This window comes from Myzus persicae, unplaced genomic scaffold, assembly GCF_001856785.1.
Source record: "Myzus persicae strain clone G006 unplaced genomic scaffold, MPER_G0061.0, whole genome shotgun sequence".
In the NCBI taxonomy this organism is placed as follows: Eukaryota; Metazoa; Arthropoda; class Insecta; order Hemiptera; family Aphididae; genus Myzus; species Myzus persicae.
Genome location: NW_019102568.1, coordinates 267,443 through 283,907, shown reverse-complemented (window position 1 = coordinate 283,907; position 16,465 = coordinate 267,443). Strand labels below are relative to the sequence as shown.

The 16,465-nt window shown below is 30.9% G+C and overlaps 1 protein-coding gene across 2 annotated transcripts in view; it reads left to right on the top strand.

Annotated features, from left to right (window-relative positions):
* Positions 1 to 9,393, top strand: part of LOC111032589 (solute carrier family 2, facilitated glucose transporter member 1-like) — a 60,860-nt gene extending 51,467 nt beyond the window's left edge. For both annotated transcript variants that reach the window (XM_022312970.1, XM_022312971.1), the window contains 7 exons: positions 133 to 352; positions 4,904 to 5,037; positions 5,170 to 5,383; positions 6,004 to 6,191; positions 6,645 to 6,857; positions 7,608 to 7,811; positions 8,483 to 9,393. In XM_022312970.1, coding sequence (XP_022168662.1) covers positions 133 to 352; positions 4,904 to 5,037; positions 5,170 to 5,383; positions 6,004 to 6,191; positions 6,645 to 6,857; positions 7,608 to 7,811; positions 8,483 to 8,626 — 1,317 coding nt within the window. In that variant the 3' untranslated portion in view covers positions 8,627 to 9,393. The remainder of the gene's footprint in view (positions 1 to 132; positions 353 to 4,903; positions 5,038 to 5,169; positions 5,384 to 6,003; positions 6,192 to 6,644; positions 6,858 to 7,607; positions 7,812 to 8,482) is intronic.
* The last annotated feature ends 7,072 nt before the right edge of the window (positions 9,394 to 16,465 follow it).

Below are 16,465 nucleotides of genomic sequence, written 5' to 3'. Positions count from 1 at the left end.
TCTCTCTTGTTTTTCACGATTCGTCGCCATGCTAAAATTTGCTGCATATTAAAATACGTGTAAAGGAATCGCGATATTATTGAATTTCAGTGATATATTTTACTACTTGATTTTTCCATATTATCGTTACAGCTGATCGAAAAATGGATTAGCGGTGTGATATCCGAGAGGAACGACGGAAAGCCAACGGATCAAACCCAAGTGACATTGATATGGGCCATTGCGGTGTCGATATTCTGTGTCGGCGGTATGGTCGGTGGTTTGAGTACTGGCTTCGTGGCCGAGAAGTTTGGTCGCAAAGGCGGTTTGCTAGTGTCCAACGCACTGGTCATCCTGTCGGCTGCACTCCAAGGTAAGCGCAAATCGATCGATGCATTTGACGATAGTTGCAATAATATCAGTGCACACGGTTTTATACATATTATCGAATATTCATTAACTCGCCCACATGAAAACACTTAACATGTAAGCCGGATCATATAACTTAATAATAAGTAAACATATTAATAGGTTTATTATACGTTTATTATGTCCGTGAATTGTGACGGAGTTAATAAAATGTTTTAACGTTTTACTTCTACTAGAAATATAATTATGTATTTAAATTAAAGAGTGATTTTTTTTTTTTTGGTATCTGAGAGTCAATAAATTCTTTCTTTAACAAAAAAAAAAATACTATACATAACTAATACACACATACACACACGTGTTTCTTACGCTTGTCGTTAGATAATCAAATATTAAGCATAGGTACACACTGATGCTGTAGGCCCATGTTCATCTACAACACGCTGTAAAGCCACATTGTTCTTAACTAATGAATAAAACATTGACATTAGTTCACTGTTTTAATCTAATGGTAATTTATTCAAATACAATTTCTAATTTCTCTACGACTTATAATATATTATTATATCGTATCCCGCCAAATCCCATGTCGTCCATACCAAAGTCAGGGTCGACTGGTGTTATTACTTATTAGTGTTATTTATTACGTATATAGACAGCTGTAGGCACGTGTTATATCCGTCACGAATACATCAATAAAATGTGACATAGTTTACCACCCACGCTTTTAGTTACAAGTATTTAGTCGCAGGCAGCTAATTATAATTTTTTAAACGCTCGATAATAATTATATTTGTGCATTATTTTCACCGAAACTAACCGTAGCTATAATGCATCGAGTAACTTAACTTGAATCAGATCTTAGAAACATTAACTTCAAAAATATTATCTTGACAAACTTGAATAAATCAAGTTTAATAAGAAATGTTAAACAGGTAACAGTTGCACTTATAAAAAAGGAATCTTCTTAAACTGATACAATTATGAATATACTTGTCACGTCATGCTACCGAGTTAAATTATTTATACACCGACCAATTTATGTGTTGACACTTTTGAGAAATCTACCACCTAGAAGTCTTGAGGATAATTATGTACAAAACAATCTAGCTCTGGTGTAGAAATTAAAGGCCGAATTACCGACTGAACAGAGTTTATTAAAACAAAATATGAATATTCTATAGCAAAGATATTATAATATTAACTTCTAACCTCGATGTTAATTCGGTCGTCGTATAATATGGTGTGATAACCGCTTCAATATTTAACACCGTCCAGCTATATCATTATTATTATTATAGTTATATTGTCCGCCCCGTCGATACGAAAGACGAATCTAAAAATGTTCCAAAAGAATAATAATTAAGAATAATGCGCATAACATAACGAATAAAACGATTTCGTCTAGCCGCCGGGTTCGGTCGAATTGCAGGGCCAACGGAAAGAGACGGTTGCTCACTGCTCACCCTGTATGACCGCATCACAACGATCGATAAACTATAATAATATACTATACCTAGCAATTACGTCACGGTTTGCACGGCAGGTTTAAATCTAGTAGAGCACGTTTTCTATATTATGTAGTATTCGGAAATATCACAAGTCTCTGTGTTCATCGTGACATTAAAAAATTGTCAAAGGTTGACTGAAAAAGAAAATTCGACGTCCTTAACGAAACGTTATTTATGTAACTGCAACTGCAGCTCGTCAAGCGCACGTACACATATAATATTGTTATGATTATTATTATTATGTAGTCGATGACGGTGTACCACATAATATTATAGTATATTGTATTTAATATATATTGTAGCAAGTTGACGTTTATATAATGTCCAATTGATGTTAATTGGGTCCGTTTGCCGAGGGATTGCCTCCCGCCACTATGTGAAATACTTTTTCTTCTTACTCCATAATATATACGTCTGGTGGAGTCTAAGAAATTGATTGTACATAATATTAACCGGTCTTATAGATTTGTATTTGTATTATTCAAAACGTCACTTGCTATATCATTACACCCGTATACCATTATCATACGATTGTCGTATAGAATTTTATTATTTTTTCATTTAACAAATATGGTTACGAGAAATACGTGCTATATCGCAACTGCAGAAATATAACATTCTATTATACAGAGAGATCGTTTTAATAATGTGCACATAATATGATTATCCCTGTAATCGTTTGTGTTTTTGAACACCGAAAACATTTTTAAGGATAATATTGTAAATACCATGTAAGCATGTACGTACATCGCCAACTTCCATTACGATTTTGCAAATCAAATTATGCATTTTTATTCAATTAAATAAACACAATTTCATTGCACTCTCGATTAATGTAAAAAAAATCTCCTACTGCATTAGAACATGCTTACATAAGAACATAACCATGCGTTATATGTTATAACTGTCTAAATAATTCATCGTTTTTTTTTCTCTCGAAAACATTTCAGTACCTACGTATATTGTTGTAATGTCTTGTCAATTGTAATACTTGGTTCGAAAATCATTGAATTCACACGTATCTTAAGCATGATACCTAGTCGAATGGTAGACGATTTAATATTCGTACGTTTATATCAGAGGTTCTCAATATTTTCCGTCTTGCGAAATCGTATTTTCCAATGATACTGCAGAGGTGATAGTGTATATTATTATTTATATTTATATTTTTTAACTTGTCATTGGTGATACCAATAACCAGTATCGAAATAAAAAAATATATATTGAACGTTACAATACTACTCACAATTAATATATCTTTCATATAAAATTATTTTTTTTTTTTAAATTGTGATGAATATAAGAAATGGTGCTTTCTATTTTAAATAATTCCGCGGCACGCTCAATCCAAGAACATGGAACCGTCGTCGAGAACGTCTGGTTTACACGATATTCATAAGTACATAATATAATCTTACGATAGATTTAGTTCAGAAATATTATCTCGAATTGAAATTTAAAAAAAAAATAACAAACGTCACTTATGAATTATTTATGAAATGTATGGTGTGCGGGCCGTAAATATTATTATGAATTATATTGTTATATGTACTCAAATAACACACTGAACGCCGTATGCATTAATTTTCGGGCGAGTTCTATATGATATTATGATTATTTTCATAATTTATGACGTTTGATATTTCTGCTCATTTAATACCAAATAGTTTCCAATATAAATGTTTGCAAGCCGTCTGGTAACGCAGTAGTCGACGAGGTCGATGAATATTTCCTCTGTAAGACATGCGATACACGTGTGTTCGACGTTCGTCTTTACTTTGTATGCATTTGAAAACTAATTATTATTGTTTATATTATATAGAGCAAAAAAAAATTCTAAGGGGGAAAAAATTATCTCACGCGTATTAATTTGTACAAAAAATAAATAAATAATTCAGTAACATTTTCATGTTTAATCTATTTGAACAAGACAATCCGTAAATTTCAGTAAGCGGTACACACACCGCTTTCTACTTTCGTAATTTTTTTCGCACCTACTATATACGCGTGTTCCTCGTTTTTCTTTTTTACAGCTGTGAGGGGGTTTGAGCTCCTACCTCGTCGCATCCGAGTATATGATGCCAATATAGATCTCCGTAATATTGTGATTCTCTCGACGAGCGTATAATTTATTCTTGCAATTCTTAGTTCATCGTCAGTACAATAATATGCTCGTGCGATATGATCAGATTCCTGCAAATAACTGTCTGTGCAATAACATGTGCAGTAGTATCATATTATTATTACACTGTGTTAGTGTAGAATATATGTGCTACCTATGTAGAAAACACAGGCACGTGTGTGTGTTTGTTTATTATTTTTTTTTGTCTACACTCGATTCACGTGCGAATATGCTTTCACCAGTCACCACCCGTGTTGACTGTTCGCCAACGTTATTCGCCATTTAAGGAGCGGTGCCCTTTAACTGCGCAGCACACGATTGCATCTCGAAACGTTTGACGTCCTCAAGTGCTTTTTTATTCAAATTTTATCAAATATAAATCGATACATTTCCATATTATCGTGTACCTAGGTATCCGCAGTGCGAATCGTACGATTTTGAATACAACGCAATTATTTTTATTCTGCAGTTATTATTACCTATACTTATATAGGAAATAAATTAAATTAACCTGTAACAGCACTATAATTTATATATAATATTATGCACGTGGATAGATTGTTTGTTTGGTTTTCCAAACATACCCATAATATTATAATAAAGTCAATTATTTCAAAACCCATAAAAGTATAATATTTACATCGTGGCAATACGATATTGTTATTACGTATTTTACTTTTGTCATTATTCAGTGATATTTTTAAGTTGAAGGTGAACTTTAACAACCGTCCATAATATATTTCTCTTAAATGAATATTAAGTAAATCTAAATTTAGACGCACAATATTAGGTATATAATACGACGGTAAAAAGTAATGCATTATGACGTGTACCTACTGATATAATTGTACTATGTACATTGTAATAATTCTCTACAAACATAAATTAAATCTGTCGTATTTATATTATGTTTTCTGTTTAGGCGTTTCAAAGATGTACTCATCATACGAACTTATCATCATCGGACGGTTTATCATCGGTATCAACTCCGGACTTAACGCTGGACTGACCCCAATGTACCTGGCCGAGATCTCTCCCATGAATTTACGTGGATCCGTAAGTATACTGTTTTCACGAATGGCACTTTTGCAGTATATGTAGAATTTTATGCATATAAAATATATGTGCAATTTTTGTTTTTTGATAATTCAAAGGCTAAGTTTACTAAAAGATTTTTGTTTTTGACAGGTCGGAACTGTTTACCAACTCGTCGTTACAATTTCGATTTTGATTTCCCAAATATTGGGTTTGGACTACATTTTGGGTACTGCTGAGCTTTGGCCCATACTATTGGCCTTAATCATCGCGCCAGCCATATTCATGTTCGTCACATTGCCCTTCTGCCCGGAGTCACCAAAGTACACGCTGATCAACAAGAAGAAGGACATCGAAGCCGAGAGAGGTAATGATATATATCTATTATTTAGCCTAGAGTTGTAAAAGATACTTTTTAAAAGTATTCAAATAATTTTTTAAGCTTAGTTTTATCGTATATTGTTTGATCAAATTATCTGGTACATAGATCAATGTAGTGAATTCACTGAATTTTTACCATTGAGTAAATACTTGGTCAGTTATGTATTTGAATTATGCTTTTACTAGATTATTTTACTTCAGGGCTACACTTGTTCACCTATAATCAATGCATACTACGATGCAATACAATTAAAATATATATACTTCAGTACTCGATGAATGTGATTCGCCTGGATTTTGGTTAGGACGCTTGCTCGATCGTGGGTTTTGTGTGTGTTTTACGGTTTTCCGGACCTTGGTGAAATTGAGTGACTCAGTGACGTGTACATTTCGACTTCTAATAGTAAACATATAATATTATACAAATAATAGCAGGATTTGATTTTACCTACACAAAGAAATTCGACAATTATATTCGTTTTCTGATCAGTCTTGGACTGTTACAGCCGCGATTACAATTGCACACGTCATAAACCTTATACCCACTATGGGTTTTTGTTTGTTTGTAATAACGTCTTCTTAAACACATTGTAACTTTTCGTGTAGGACTGCAGTGGCTGAGAGGAACGATCGAAGTGCACGACGAGATGGATGAAATGAGAGCCGAAAATGAAGCGATGAAGGTCATCCCACGTGTAACTCTCCGTGAGATGTTGTCGAACCCGATGTTGAAAACTCCACTCGGAATATCTGTGATGATCATGTTGTGCCAACAATTGTCCGGTATCAACGCCGTAAGTATATACCCATAACTTTTATAGTATATAGGTAACTTTCTAGTGTACGATATAATATGTCCTTATAAAATATATTATTATTCATTCGGAGTTTGCGAAATTATATATTTTGTGATAATATAATATTATTATTCCGAGACACGCGTGGAACGTTTTTTTTTCTACATTTGTTCGTGTGTTTCACAAATGTTCGTCTAAAAGTGTTTGGTTTCAATTTTAGACGAGCTGTCATTATGTAGCTGAAACTGTACACTAATACAACTATCTACTACCATCGCTTCAAATATAAAATTATCGACCGGTCATTTATTTTATTTTATTTATACATATACAACACTCGAACGCGCTGCAGTTAATTTAACAATTTGATTCTGCGACTCAGACCCTATGTCCTAATGCTGCACACCTCTATTGTATCACGATAATTGTAAAACTTTTTATTATTTCCAGGTCATGTTCTTCTCCACGAAAATCTTCAATATGGCTGGCATGAGCAATGACGGAGCCAAGTACGCCACACTCGGCATGGGTTCACTCAACGTGTTAATGACGCTGATCTCTCTGTTTTTGGTTGAACTCACCGGTCGCAAGACTCTGTTAATGATTGGATTCTCTTCCATGTTCGTCGTCACCGTTATGCTAACCATCGCCCTGATGTTTGTGGTGAGTGCATGTCTATGACATTTAGATTCCTGCCTTACATTAAAATTATATGTTTATGTATCGTTATGCCGAGGCGGATTGTTATTGGAGTTGACTTTTTTTTTTTAATGGAAAACATGCTTTCTTATATTATTATGAATGTTTACCTATTAAACTATTAGTGAAGATGAGATTAAAGGCGTAGATGGATACAATTTCATATTTCAATATCAGATTTCATAAATACGCAACTGCGAGACTTTGTCGTTGTTACAATTACTAATCGTTTTTTAGTCTAATTCTGTATTTTTAGAACTAAATTTCAAAAATATTACAATCCAGAAATAATATGATATTGCGGCCTTCTATGCTAATAAACAGGACATTACAATTAATGTGTATGTGTAACTGCTGAATATTGAAGTCTAATAACGAAATTCAAAAAAGGAACAGTGCCTAAAAAGAAAAAAAACCATTGTCCATTATGTCAATTTTATTGACATGTTTAATTATTATCGGTACACATCATGAATCTTGATGTAGTAATTAATCATGCCATATTTATTAAAATGTTATGACGAAAATATTGAACAACGCAATATTCATAGCTTATAATTATTGTAAGAATGTACGCTGATTTATTTCTTCTTCAAAAAAAAAATATAGTAACTCTTTCGCGCTTTATTAACAACCGCCGAAAGCTTATTATAACACATTATTATTGTCTATTTTAATATTATATTAATTGATCGTTTATTTTTGTTCTAACAGAATGCCAGTTCCATTGTGTCCGGTTTGGCCGTGATACTCGTCATGGCCTTCGTCATCGCGTTCGCCGTCGGCCCAGGATCCATCCCGTGGTTCTTGGTGTCCGAACTGTTCAACTCGTCTGCCCGACCATTGGCCACCAGCATAGCCGTCGGAGTCAACTGGACTGCCAATTTCGTCGTTGGCCTCGGTTTCCTACCTCTGCAGGTAACGACAATAAATGCAATAAAGTTTAGGTATACCAGGCCTGTCTGATGGTATAGACCATCGTGGTATCCTCCGTAGCGGCGAGGTTAAGGCCTTATTAGATCACAAGATTAACAATTGTAACTTATTTGGGCCTGGTATAGAGCATAGTGGTTTGCCACAGTCACTAATGTGTTTGCAGCAAACATCGTCGGCGTCGCTAGCTCTCGGATGGGTGACCACCCGAGTTTTTAGCGACATATCCTCGCTCCATATAAACACGTGCATTTAGTTATTCAACAAACCGTAACAGCTCCACACACACTAAATGGTCTGGCTATACCGAGGGTTATTGATAAATCTAACAATTTTACGTACAAGTTCTAGTTTTTCCATGATACGTTTTTTGACTTTTCTGACTGTTTTAAAAACAATAACTGAAAACTTTTTACTTTTGAGCCACAAATATATTATCTACTGGATTCAATTTGCTAGCAGAAAACGTCCTCAAAAATTAAAATTGGAACATTTTTTATTCTGCCTAAAAGTGAAGTCATAAACTCCCCCTCCCCTAACTTTGTAAAACCATAACATCAATCGCCTAGCTCAGAATCTAAACTGCAATAATTAATAATAACATTCACACATTTATTAATTTATATAAATATATACTTTTTGTTTGCTCTACGCAGGAAATGTTGCAATCAAACGTGTTCCTCATATTCGTCGTGTTGCTCGCGCTGTTCGTGTTGTACGTGTACAAAAAAGTTCCAGAAACCAAGAACAAAACTCTGGAAGAGATTCAAATGGGTTTCAGACAGGAATCGTACAAATAATCAGGCGCGTCCTGTGTTGCATAATAGTAATAATAATAATACTATGACACCACCACCGATAAGAAGATTCCTCAGCCAGAAGCTATATATAATACAAATACATATATTATATATATATTATAAGAGTACCTTTTTCACAACAATACAAAAAATATTTATTTGGTAGAAAAAAAACTCAAATCATTATACAGTTGTAATTTAGATAAATTGAACCCCTTCCCCCGTCCCGAGATTATTATGTTAATGATTGTACATGTTGCATATTGCACTGAAAAAAAAACACTTTGAAATAATATTATATTTTATACCGTGCCGTTATTTCTGCGCCACCCACAGTTTTATAGTGGTCATCAACCTAATTCGATCCTCAAAAAATCTTCCATTTTAGTAATCGTCGTCGTTGATTTTTCATCAGATGTTTTTTTTTTGTTCTCTGTTCTCATCATCAACATTTTTGCCAATAGTTTTAATACTCGTAAAATTGTATTTTATCACGGGTAATGATCATATTTTAATTTATTTTATTATATTTTTTTTGTGTATTTTTTATGAAATAAAAATGTAATTAATTTTATCATTGCATCATAATACTATTATCCTACCTTCTATTATTGATCCCTCAATGAATATTAACAAATCTTATAACTATACTACCATAGTGAAGATCGATCAAAATATGTATAACTATGTACCTATCTGTTAACTTATAATTTTAAAAGAGAATAATGTTTGATTGTAATTTAAATAGACTAACTATTAATGTGTTATTTGCATAATTATTTTTTTAACTGACACATTATTTTTATATACATATTATATAATTCATAAGTTTTCAGGTGGAACGTGATATTACTACTGATTTAGTAGTTAACCGGATGATAATAATTAAATGTTAGATAAAAGATATTTATTATATATATATACTATTAGGGAATTGAAAAGAGGTTGCATTTAACGTATCGTTTGTATACAACATAATTATTTTTTTTCCTAACTTTTCATATTGTAAATGTCAATATATCATTAGATAATTTATAATATTATAATAATGCCCTTTCTAATAGATATATCCTAATCGAACCCCTGAAGTGAATTCAATGTTCCAGAGTAAATTGTTGTTGTTATTTTTCAAAATTATTAATTGGATAAAAAAATAAACACCTTTGAACTGGTTTTAAGTAGAAAAAAACTTATGATAAGATTAGAAAATATGTTATTTTTTTTTTGTTTTTGGTTAAACTTTATACCAGTATAATATTATGCATAATATATAATGAAAAATGGATTTCAGATGTTTAGTTAAATTTCAGTAACTAACACAATATTACAATTTAGGTATTCACCCGATAGTACTCTACCTGTTATATAATAATATACATGTATATTTACATATTATTTAAATTATGAACAATTCTTATTAGACAAATATTAATTTACAATAAATTATAGTTAAATTTTTTTTTTACTTATACTAATTAACATATTATTGGATTTAGAATTAGAATATAATATATTAAAGCCATACGATATTTTTAATTTTGTATGTATATTAATTATTATCCATCCATTTTAAGACAAGACGTTTTATATTGGCCATCAATTGAATATAATTATATTTTTCAGTACGAATAATAAAAAAGCTTTTATAAAATCTGTAACACATGAATATACCTCTACCAAAAATTAAAGACTTTAAACTTTTGTAAATCAAGTAAAATAAAACCTTGATATTGTATTATTTCCAATCCTAATTAAAATATTGATGTGTATAAATAATATTGTTATTTGTAACGCACACACATGTTGAATACAAGTACCAATGTGTAGGAAGGTGTCCGTCAAAAAAAATTATATAATACTATTATAAAAATAATAAAGATTCTAAAAATATATTTATCTCGAATTTCATATTTTATGACTGTTAGTCTAGACATTTTTTTCAACCTCTATACATTTCTGAAATAGTTTATTTATATTTTATAGGTTTGTTGATTAAATCAAAACTGTGTCGGAGACAAGTGTGTAAAAACTATTCTTTATATAAACATTTTTATTAACCTAGAAAATTATAGTATAATTGGTATAGTTCTTTATTCGTATTAATTTGTGAATAATATTACCTGCATTAGATACACATAATATTAGAACTTAATTAAACACTCAGTGTAGCTATCATATGGCTGTTGCGAGTAATAAACAAATGAAACATTAATATTCCTGTGTACTTCAACAAGTCCTAACTGTAGTGTGATAACCTATCAGTGAACTTGACATTTCAATGCCTTTTATATGAATTAAAAAATAAATAAAAATAAAAACCTAAAAAAAAAAAAACAGAAATAAGATATATGAATCAAAGTTATTAAGACGTGTTAACTCAAGTTCAGCATTGTCTATTTGTAAACCTTAAAACTATACTGGTGTTATTACTTTGACTGTAATGACTAATAACGGTTTCCGAAAAAAATACGATTAAACTTTGAATCTGGCAACACATTGTATTCGATCATTTGAAACACGGACTTATTAACAGGAAAAAAACCAATGCCTGGTGTGCCTATCGTGTCTAATTAAATGTAAGACTTTACAAGTTTTTTTATTTTAATTCACACTTTTGTATTTACTCCACATTAAACAAAGCTAATTGAATTATTAAATAATTAGTATTCTGTACCCATACTGTTTACATACTAGCCAAACTGGCCCAGCATAGTATACACTTTGAAATGTATAAATTAAAATACAAATTATATTTTTATAGTAGCGATAACTATAATAGACGAATAAACTTATCAAGAATAATAAATTATTATTATTAATAATCAAGTGCGTAGTAAAATAGGTATTATATTATTTTAAATGCCATAATAAGTATTATGTTATATTAATAAGCGATACAAAACTCTATTTGATTACAATCACATAATTATTATATTATAAACAAATACTATTTCGCATCGATAATTACATTTATTTGGCCAGTGGTCTATAATATAACTGCGAATAGGTACGCAATGTAGTCGAAAATCAGAAATTAATGTGTACCCACTTATACCTACAGTACCGTAATAGGTATTACGAAACGACTATAAAAATAAAAATACAATTTAATGTCGAGTGCATGATATTATTATAACTGTTAATTGTTACGATCGTATTTTTGTTTAAGTGTTATATGTTGATTTTGAATGTACAGATTATCTATTTGCATAGCTATATTAAACATATACAGTCGAGCTTCGATAACTGTCGAATTTCAAAGGAGATAACAATATTAACTTGTGCGTTTTTTGAGTTGTATACTTTAAATGTAACTTGTAAACAGTTCGAGAGACAAGAAAAAAAATTCGAATTGTGAAGCCTTTTGAACTGTCGAGACCCGATTGTATTAAAACATAATATAAGTAAAATTTACTACGCTTAACCATACAATTACAATGACAATAAAACTCGTTTGTATAATATTATTATATTGATACCTAATCGTATGCATTATTATTTATTATAATCCGTCAGTAAACTCTTAACGACAACTTGGTGAATTAGATTATAACACATATTTTATTCGAAGTGATATCAAATAAATCATGTAATATTATTATTGGTTATTGGTTTTTATTTATGTGTTGACACCTGCTTAACTACACTACTCAATAATATTGATAACGATAGTCTTATGAAAGTCACTAGTAAAATAAATCGTATCAATATTGGTTATTGGTTTTTATTTATTTTTCATCAGACGTATAAACACTGTAATATTGAAACGGCAACTATCTGATTTAGTTGCCCACACGTACTTACCCGATCCAACACCATTAGTACAACAAATAAGCGATTACGCTCTCAGGAGGTGACGTCTGATGCCATCATCAACATTAAGCACATAATAATAATTTTATTATTTTTATATTTTTCAAAAATATTTTTGCAGATTACTGGTTTTCACCGAGCCAACTCGTGTAGAGGCCAATAATGGGATATTTATTAAAAAATAATTTCATGTAGTTACCCTTAATACGCTCGTGCCTTTTGTAAGAGTATAATATTATTATAAATGTATAAATTATTATACAGTTGAGACTCGAGAACTCGAATCTCAAGAGAAATAAAAATAAACTCGAATTATGTATTTTTCGAGTTTATACATCAGACACAACTTAAAAATACAACAAAGGTGAAGAAAAAAATTCGAGCTGTGGAGATTTTAGAGTTATCGAGACGGCTGTACATATTATAATATTATACATTTAAGGCGGCGTATTGGATAGGCAATTCACGGGCATCTTTCTGCCATCATCATTATTAGTTACGATCATAGAGTAATATTACTCTATGGTTATGATATAAAAATATTTTGTGTTATTATGTTTTAGTTCGTATGATAAAAAAAATATATTTTGTATTTGCATATCATGTCATATTTTTTAATAAAATATGTCTGTTTTGCAGGGAAAATATTTTCTCACCCGTGAAACAGTTATTTGAAAATTGTTATTTAAGGAAAATAAACTGTGAGTTATTATGTGAGATTGTGAAGTCATCAAATCATTTCACAGAATAGTTTTCAATATTTTGATTTGTCGAAAAAAGGTCAATATAAATAGGAAATAAGTGCCGCGCGGCTCTATCATAACATCTATTATTTTTGTAACTTCATGTCATCTTACACAGCAATCGGCTGTGTTCCGTACTTCAACTTTCGACCTCCACAAGACACAAATGCACAATAAAACAAGTACGGGCATCAATGAACAAACAACGCAGTTTTTTTCCATGATTAATACGTGTATTTCGTTAACGTGTTCACAATTGCTCACTCATTCAACATACCAAAAAAAAAAAAAAAAACAATTGCAAGTAATAATAATATCAGGTTCTAAAACATGGTGACTTAAGTTATTCGACATTCACTAAAATATGTTTCGTCGACGACGGCTTGACCACGTGCAGCTTGTCGTCGGTTGTTCGGTACATGGCTTACATAATATAATTGGATGTTTGATTTTTTTTCAGTTATTCTATTACATTCGAATCCAACAAAATTACTGCCAAATGGCTACACTCTGGCAGCATCGACTAGATCTGTGATATAATTATTAAAATTACGGAGAAAAAATGTCGAATAATTATTTGATATTACGTTGCTTCTACAGTGTACACAAATGATAACAAAATATTAGGCAACATTTTTATACATGTATAATACGGTTCAAACGAATTCATTATTTAAATAATTATTAGAACATCGCAAAGGGATAAAAATTCATAAATTAACATATACAGCAAAATCACTGGAATTGAAATACAATTAATGAAAAACAGTTTTTTTTTTAAGTTGGACATTGTAATATACCAATTACATGGTTCGTGTTTAAATCAGTTGGGTTGTAATACTAATAATATGTAAAATTATAAATGATAATTAATCATACTGCAGCATAGTCCACTATTGTTATGATTACAATATTGCACAACAGTTATGCTATTTCAAGAACAACGCAATGTATTATTGATTAATTTTTTATTTAAAACTAAAAAAGTTACTCGTGCAAAGCATTCACAGGAGAGAAAAAAAATATACTATGCACATTGACAAGACGAACACATATTTTGTGATCTAATTTTTCATCGTCGAAGATAATATTTGTGTTACAAAATAATATTATGGAATAATACCTAATACAACGAACAGTTTTATAAAATTCTATTTAAACAGGTGTTTATTATAATTGCATTTTTATTAATAATATTTATCCTTCTTTTTAACGCATCATTACTATAAAGAACAAAATACATGACATGTTTATAACTATATAATAATAGTAATCTAAATTCATACTTCACACAGTTATATTAAGTTGTTGTATGTAATATTTTTATTATTATCATTTTTTTTAAAAATATTTATTATGAAACATGCTTAAAAAAACACTTATATATTATTTTTGATTAAACACCGAGTTATATAATTTCCATTTAATATTATAATATATTCTAGAATGCTGAGTGTCTATACTTATTGTAGTTATTATAATATAAACGTATATATTGATGTGTAATATCATAATTATTGTTTGGAATTTGATAATATTTACTTCCATTATATAATAGTATAATTGATACGACATAAATATAATAATACCTTGGTTAAATCACTTAAATCTAAATCAAACATTTTCATATTGGATTTAACACGTATTGTTTATATTATAGTTTAAGTCTAATATTTATTTGCGTTGCATTCACTGCATTGTCATTGAAATTAAATTAGACGATTTCATTTTATTTTGATTTATCGATAGATGCAGTGTTTCTGTCTTACAACTTAATACAATATTGTTATTATTGAGGGGTTTTTTTATTACAAAATATCGTATAAATATATGTGAGTACGTTAAACATGAATACAAATATTAGTTTAGCTCTACGTACACGTGTGTTGAATTTAAAACGCATAAATTCTAATTCATATTAATCGTGCTAATTGTTTGCTATCCAAACTTTTGAAAGTTGAATTATCTTAATTATTCGCACCTATATATAATATTATGTCGGTGCGACAAAGATAATTTTATTTTTATTATATTTTTACAGTTAATTTGAAAAAAAAAAAAAAAAGGAATTTATTCGATTTATTCGATAGTCTTAGAGAATCGGTTAATCGTCTAAACTCTCTAAAACCCCTATCGTATACCTACTATATTCTTTACACTATGTTATATTATTTTAAGTGTTTATTAGCATTAATGTAGTGAGTATAGGTACGTCGAATGTCTATAGCTACGTCGAGCACGTCATGCAAGTTTAGGTATGTGTGTGATTGCGACGGTTAATATTATATTAATTGCCGGTTAAGTTTATCTATGTCGTACCTATATCGAATCACGAAAACGAGTTGAGTTTTCAACTCAAACCCAGTGGGCAGTAAATTCAATATTGTTACACTCGAGCTTGATCGTTTGTATCATTATCATTATTATTATTATTATTATTATTATATATTGTCATTGTGATAGTATACCATTGCGATATATATATAGATCAATGCTAGCGCTCTGAGGCGCGATGGGATATAATATAATATGTTATCGTCATTGGATAACAATAATATTGTATTTGTCCTGTTCTCTTTTTCGTTTCAATAAACGGTTAGGATGTTTCACATGGTGTAGTATGCCAGATAAATCTGCGCCAAATCACTTCTCTGGAGTTGTAGAGGTGCACTACAACGAAAACGCTATCGTTGCCAAAAAAAAAAAAAAAACAATCCGATCTTCATCGTCGTCACCATAATAGTATAATGGTCATCTTTTACGCCTTTTCTCCTCTTGTCAATACCGCGCGCAAGCAGAATATAATTGTTACATAGAACTTACGTCGCGATCTCATTTCGATCGATTTCCGGATATATCGCTTGAAAATACAATATTATATATTATTATATTAACGCCGGACGTGCGTGTGGCCGTGTGGGGTAGGTGGGTAAGTTTGCGTCATTGTGGGTACACCTCGTTTGGGCCGTCGCCGAGATGGGCAGTTGCATCCCGCGAGTGGGATTTAAACATTTTGTGAAATAAAAAACGTACTGCGCTGAAAGATGACATAATCGATAGTGGGTTAGTGGGTCGACGAAGACTTGGTTAGGAAATGGGTGTGGGACGTGTAGGCACGTACAAAATATTATGTCACTGGTGGTGTTTACGAAATCTCCCTATTGCTGGGGATGGGTAGAACTTTATTCTTATTATGTTTAAATCCTAATAATTATGGGTGCCGGGCGTTTTTCCTCACCATCCCGTGCAATATAGACAAGTCATATAGAATGTAAGTTAAAGG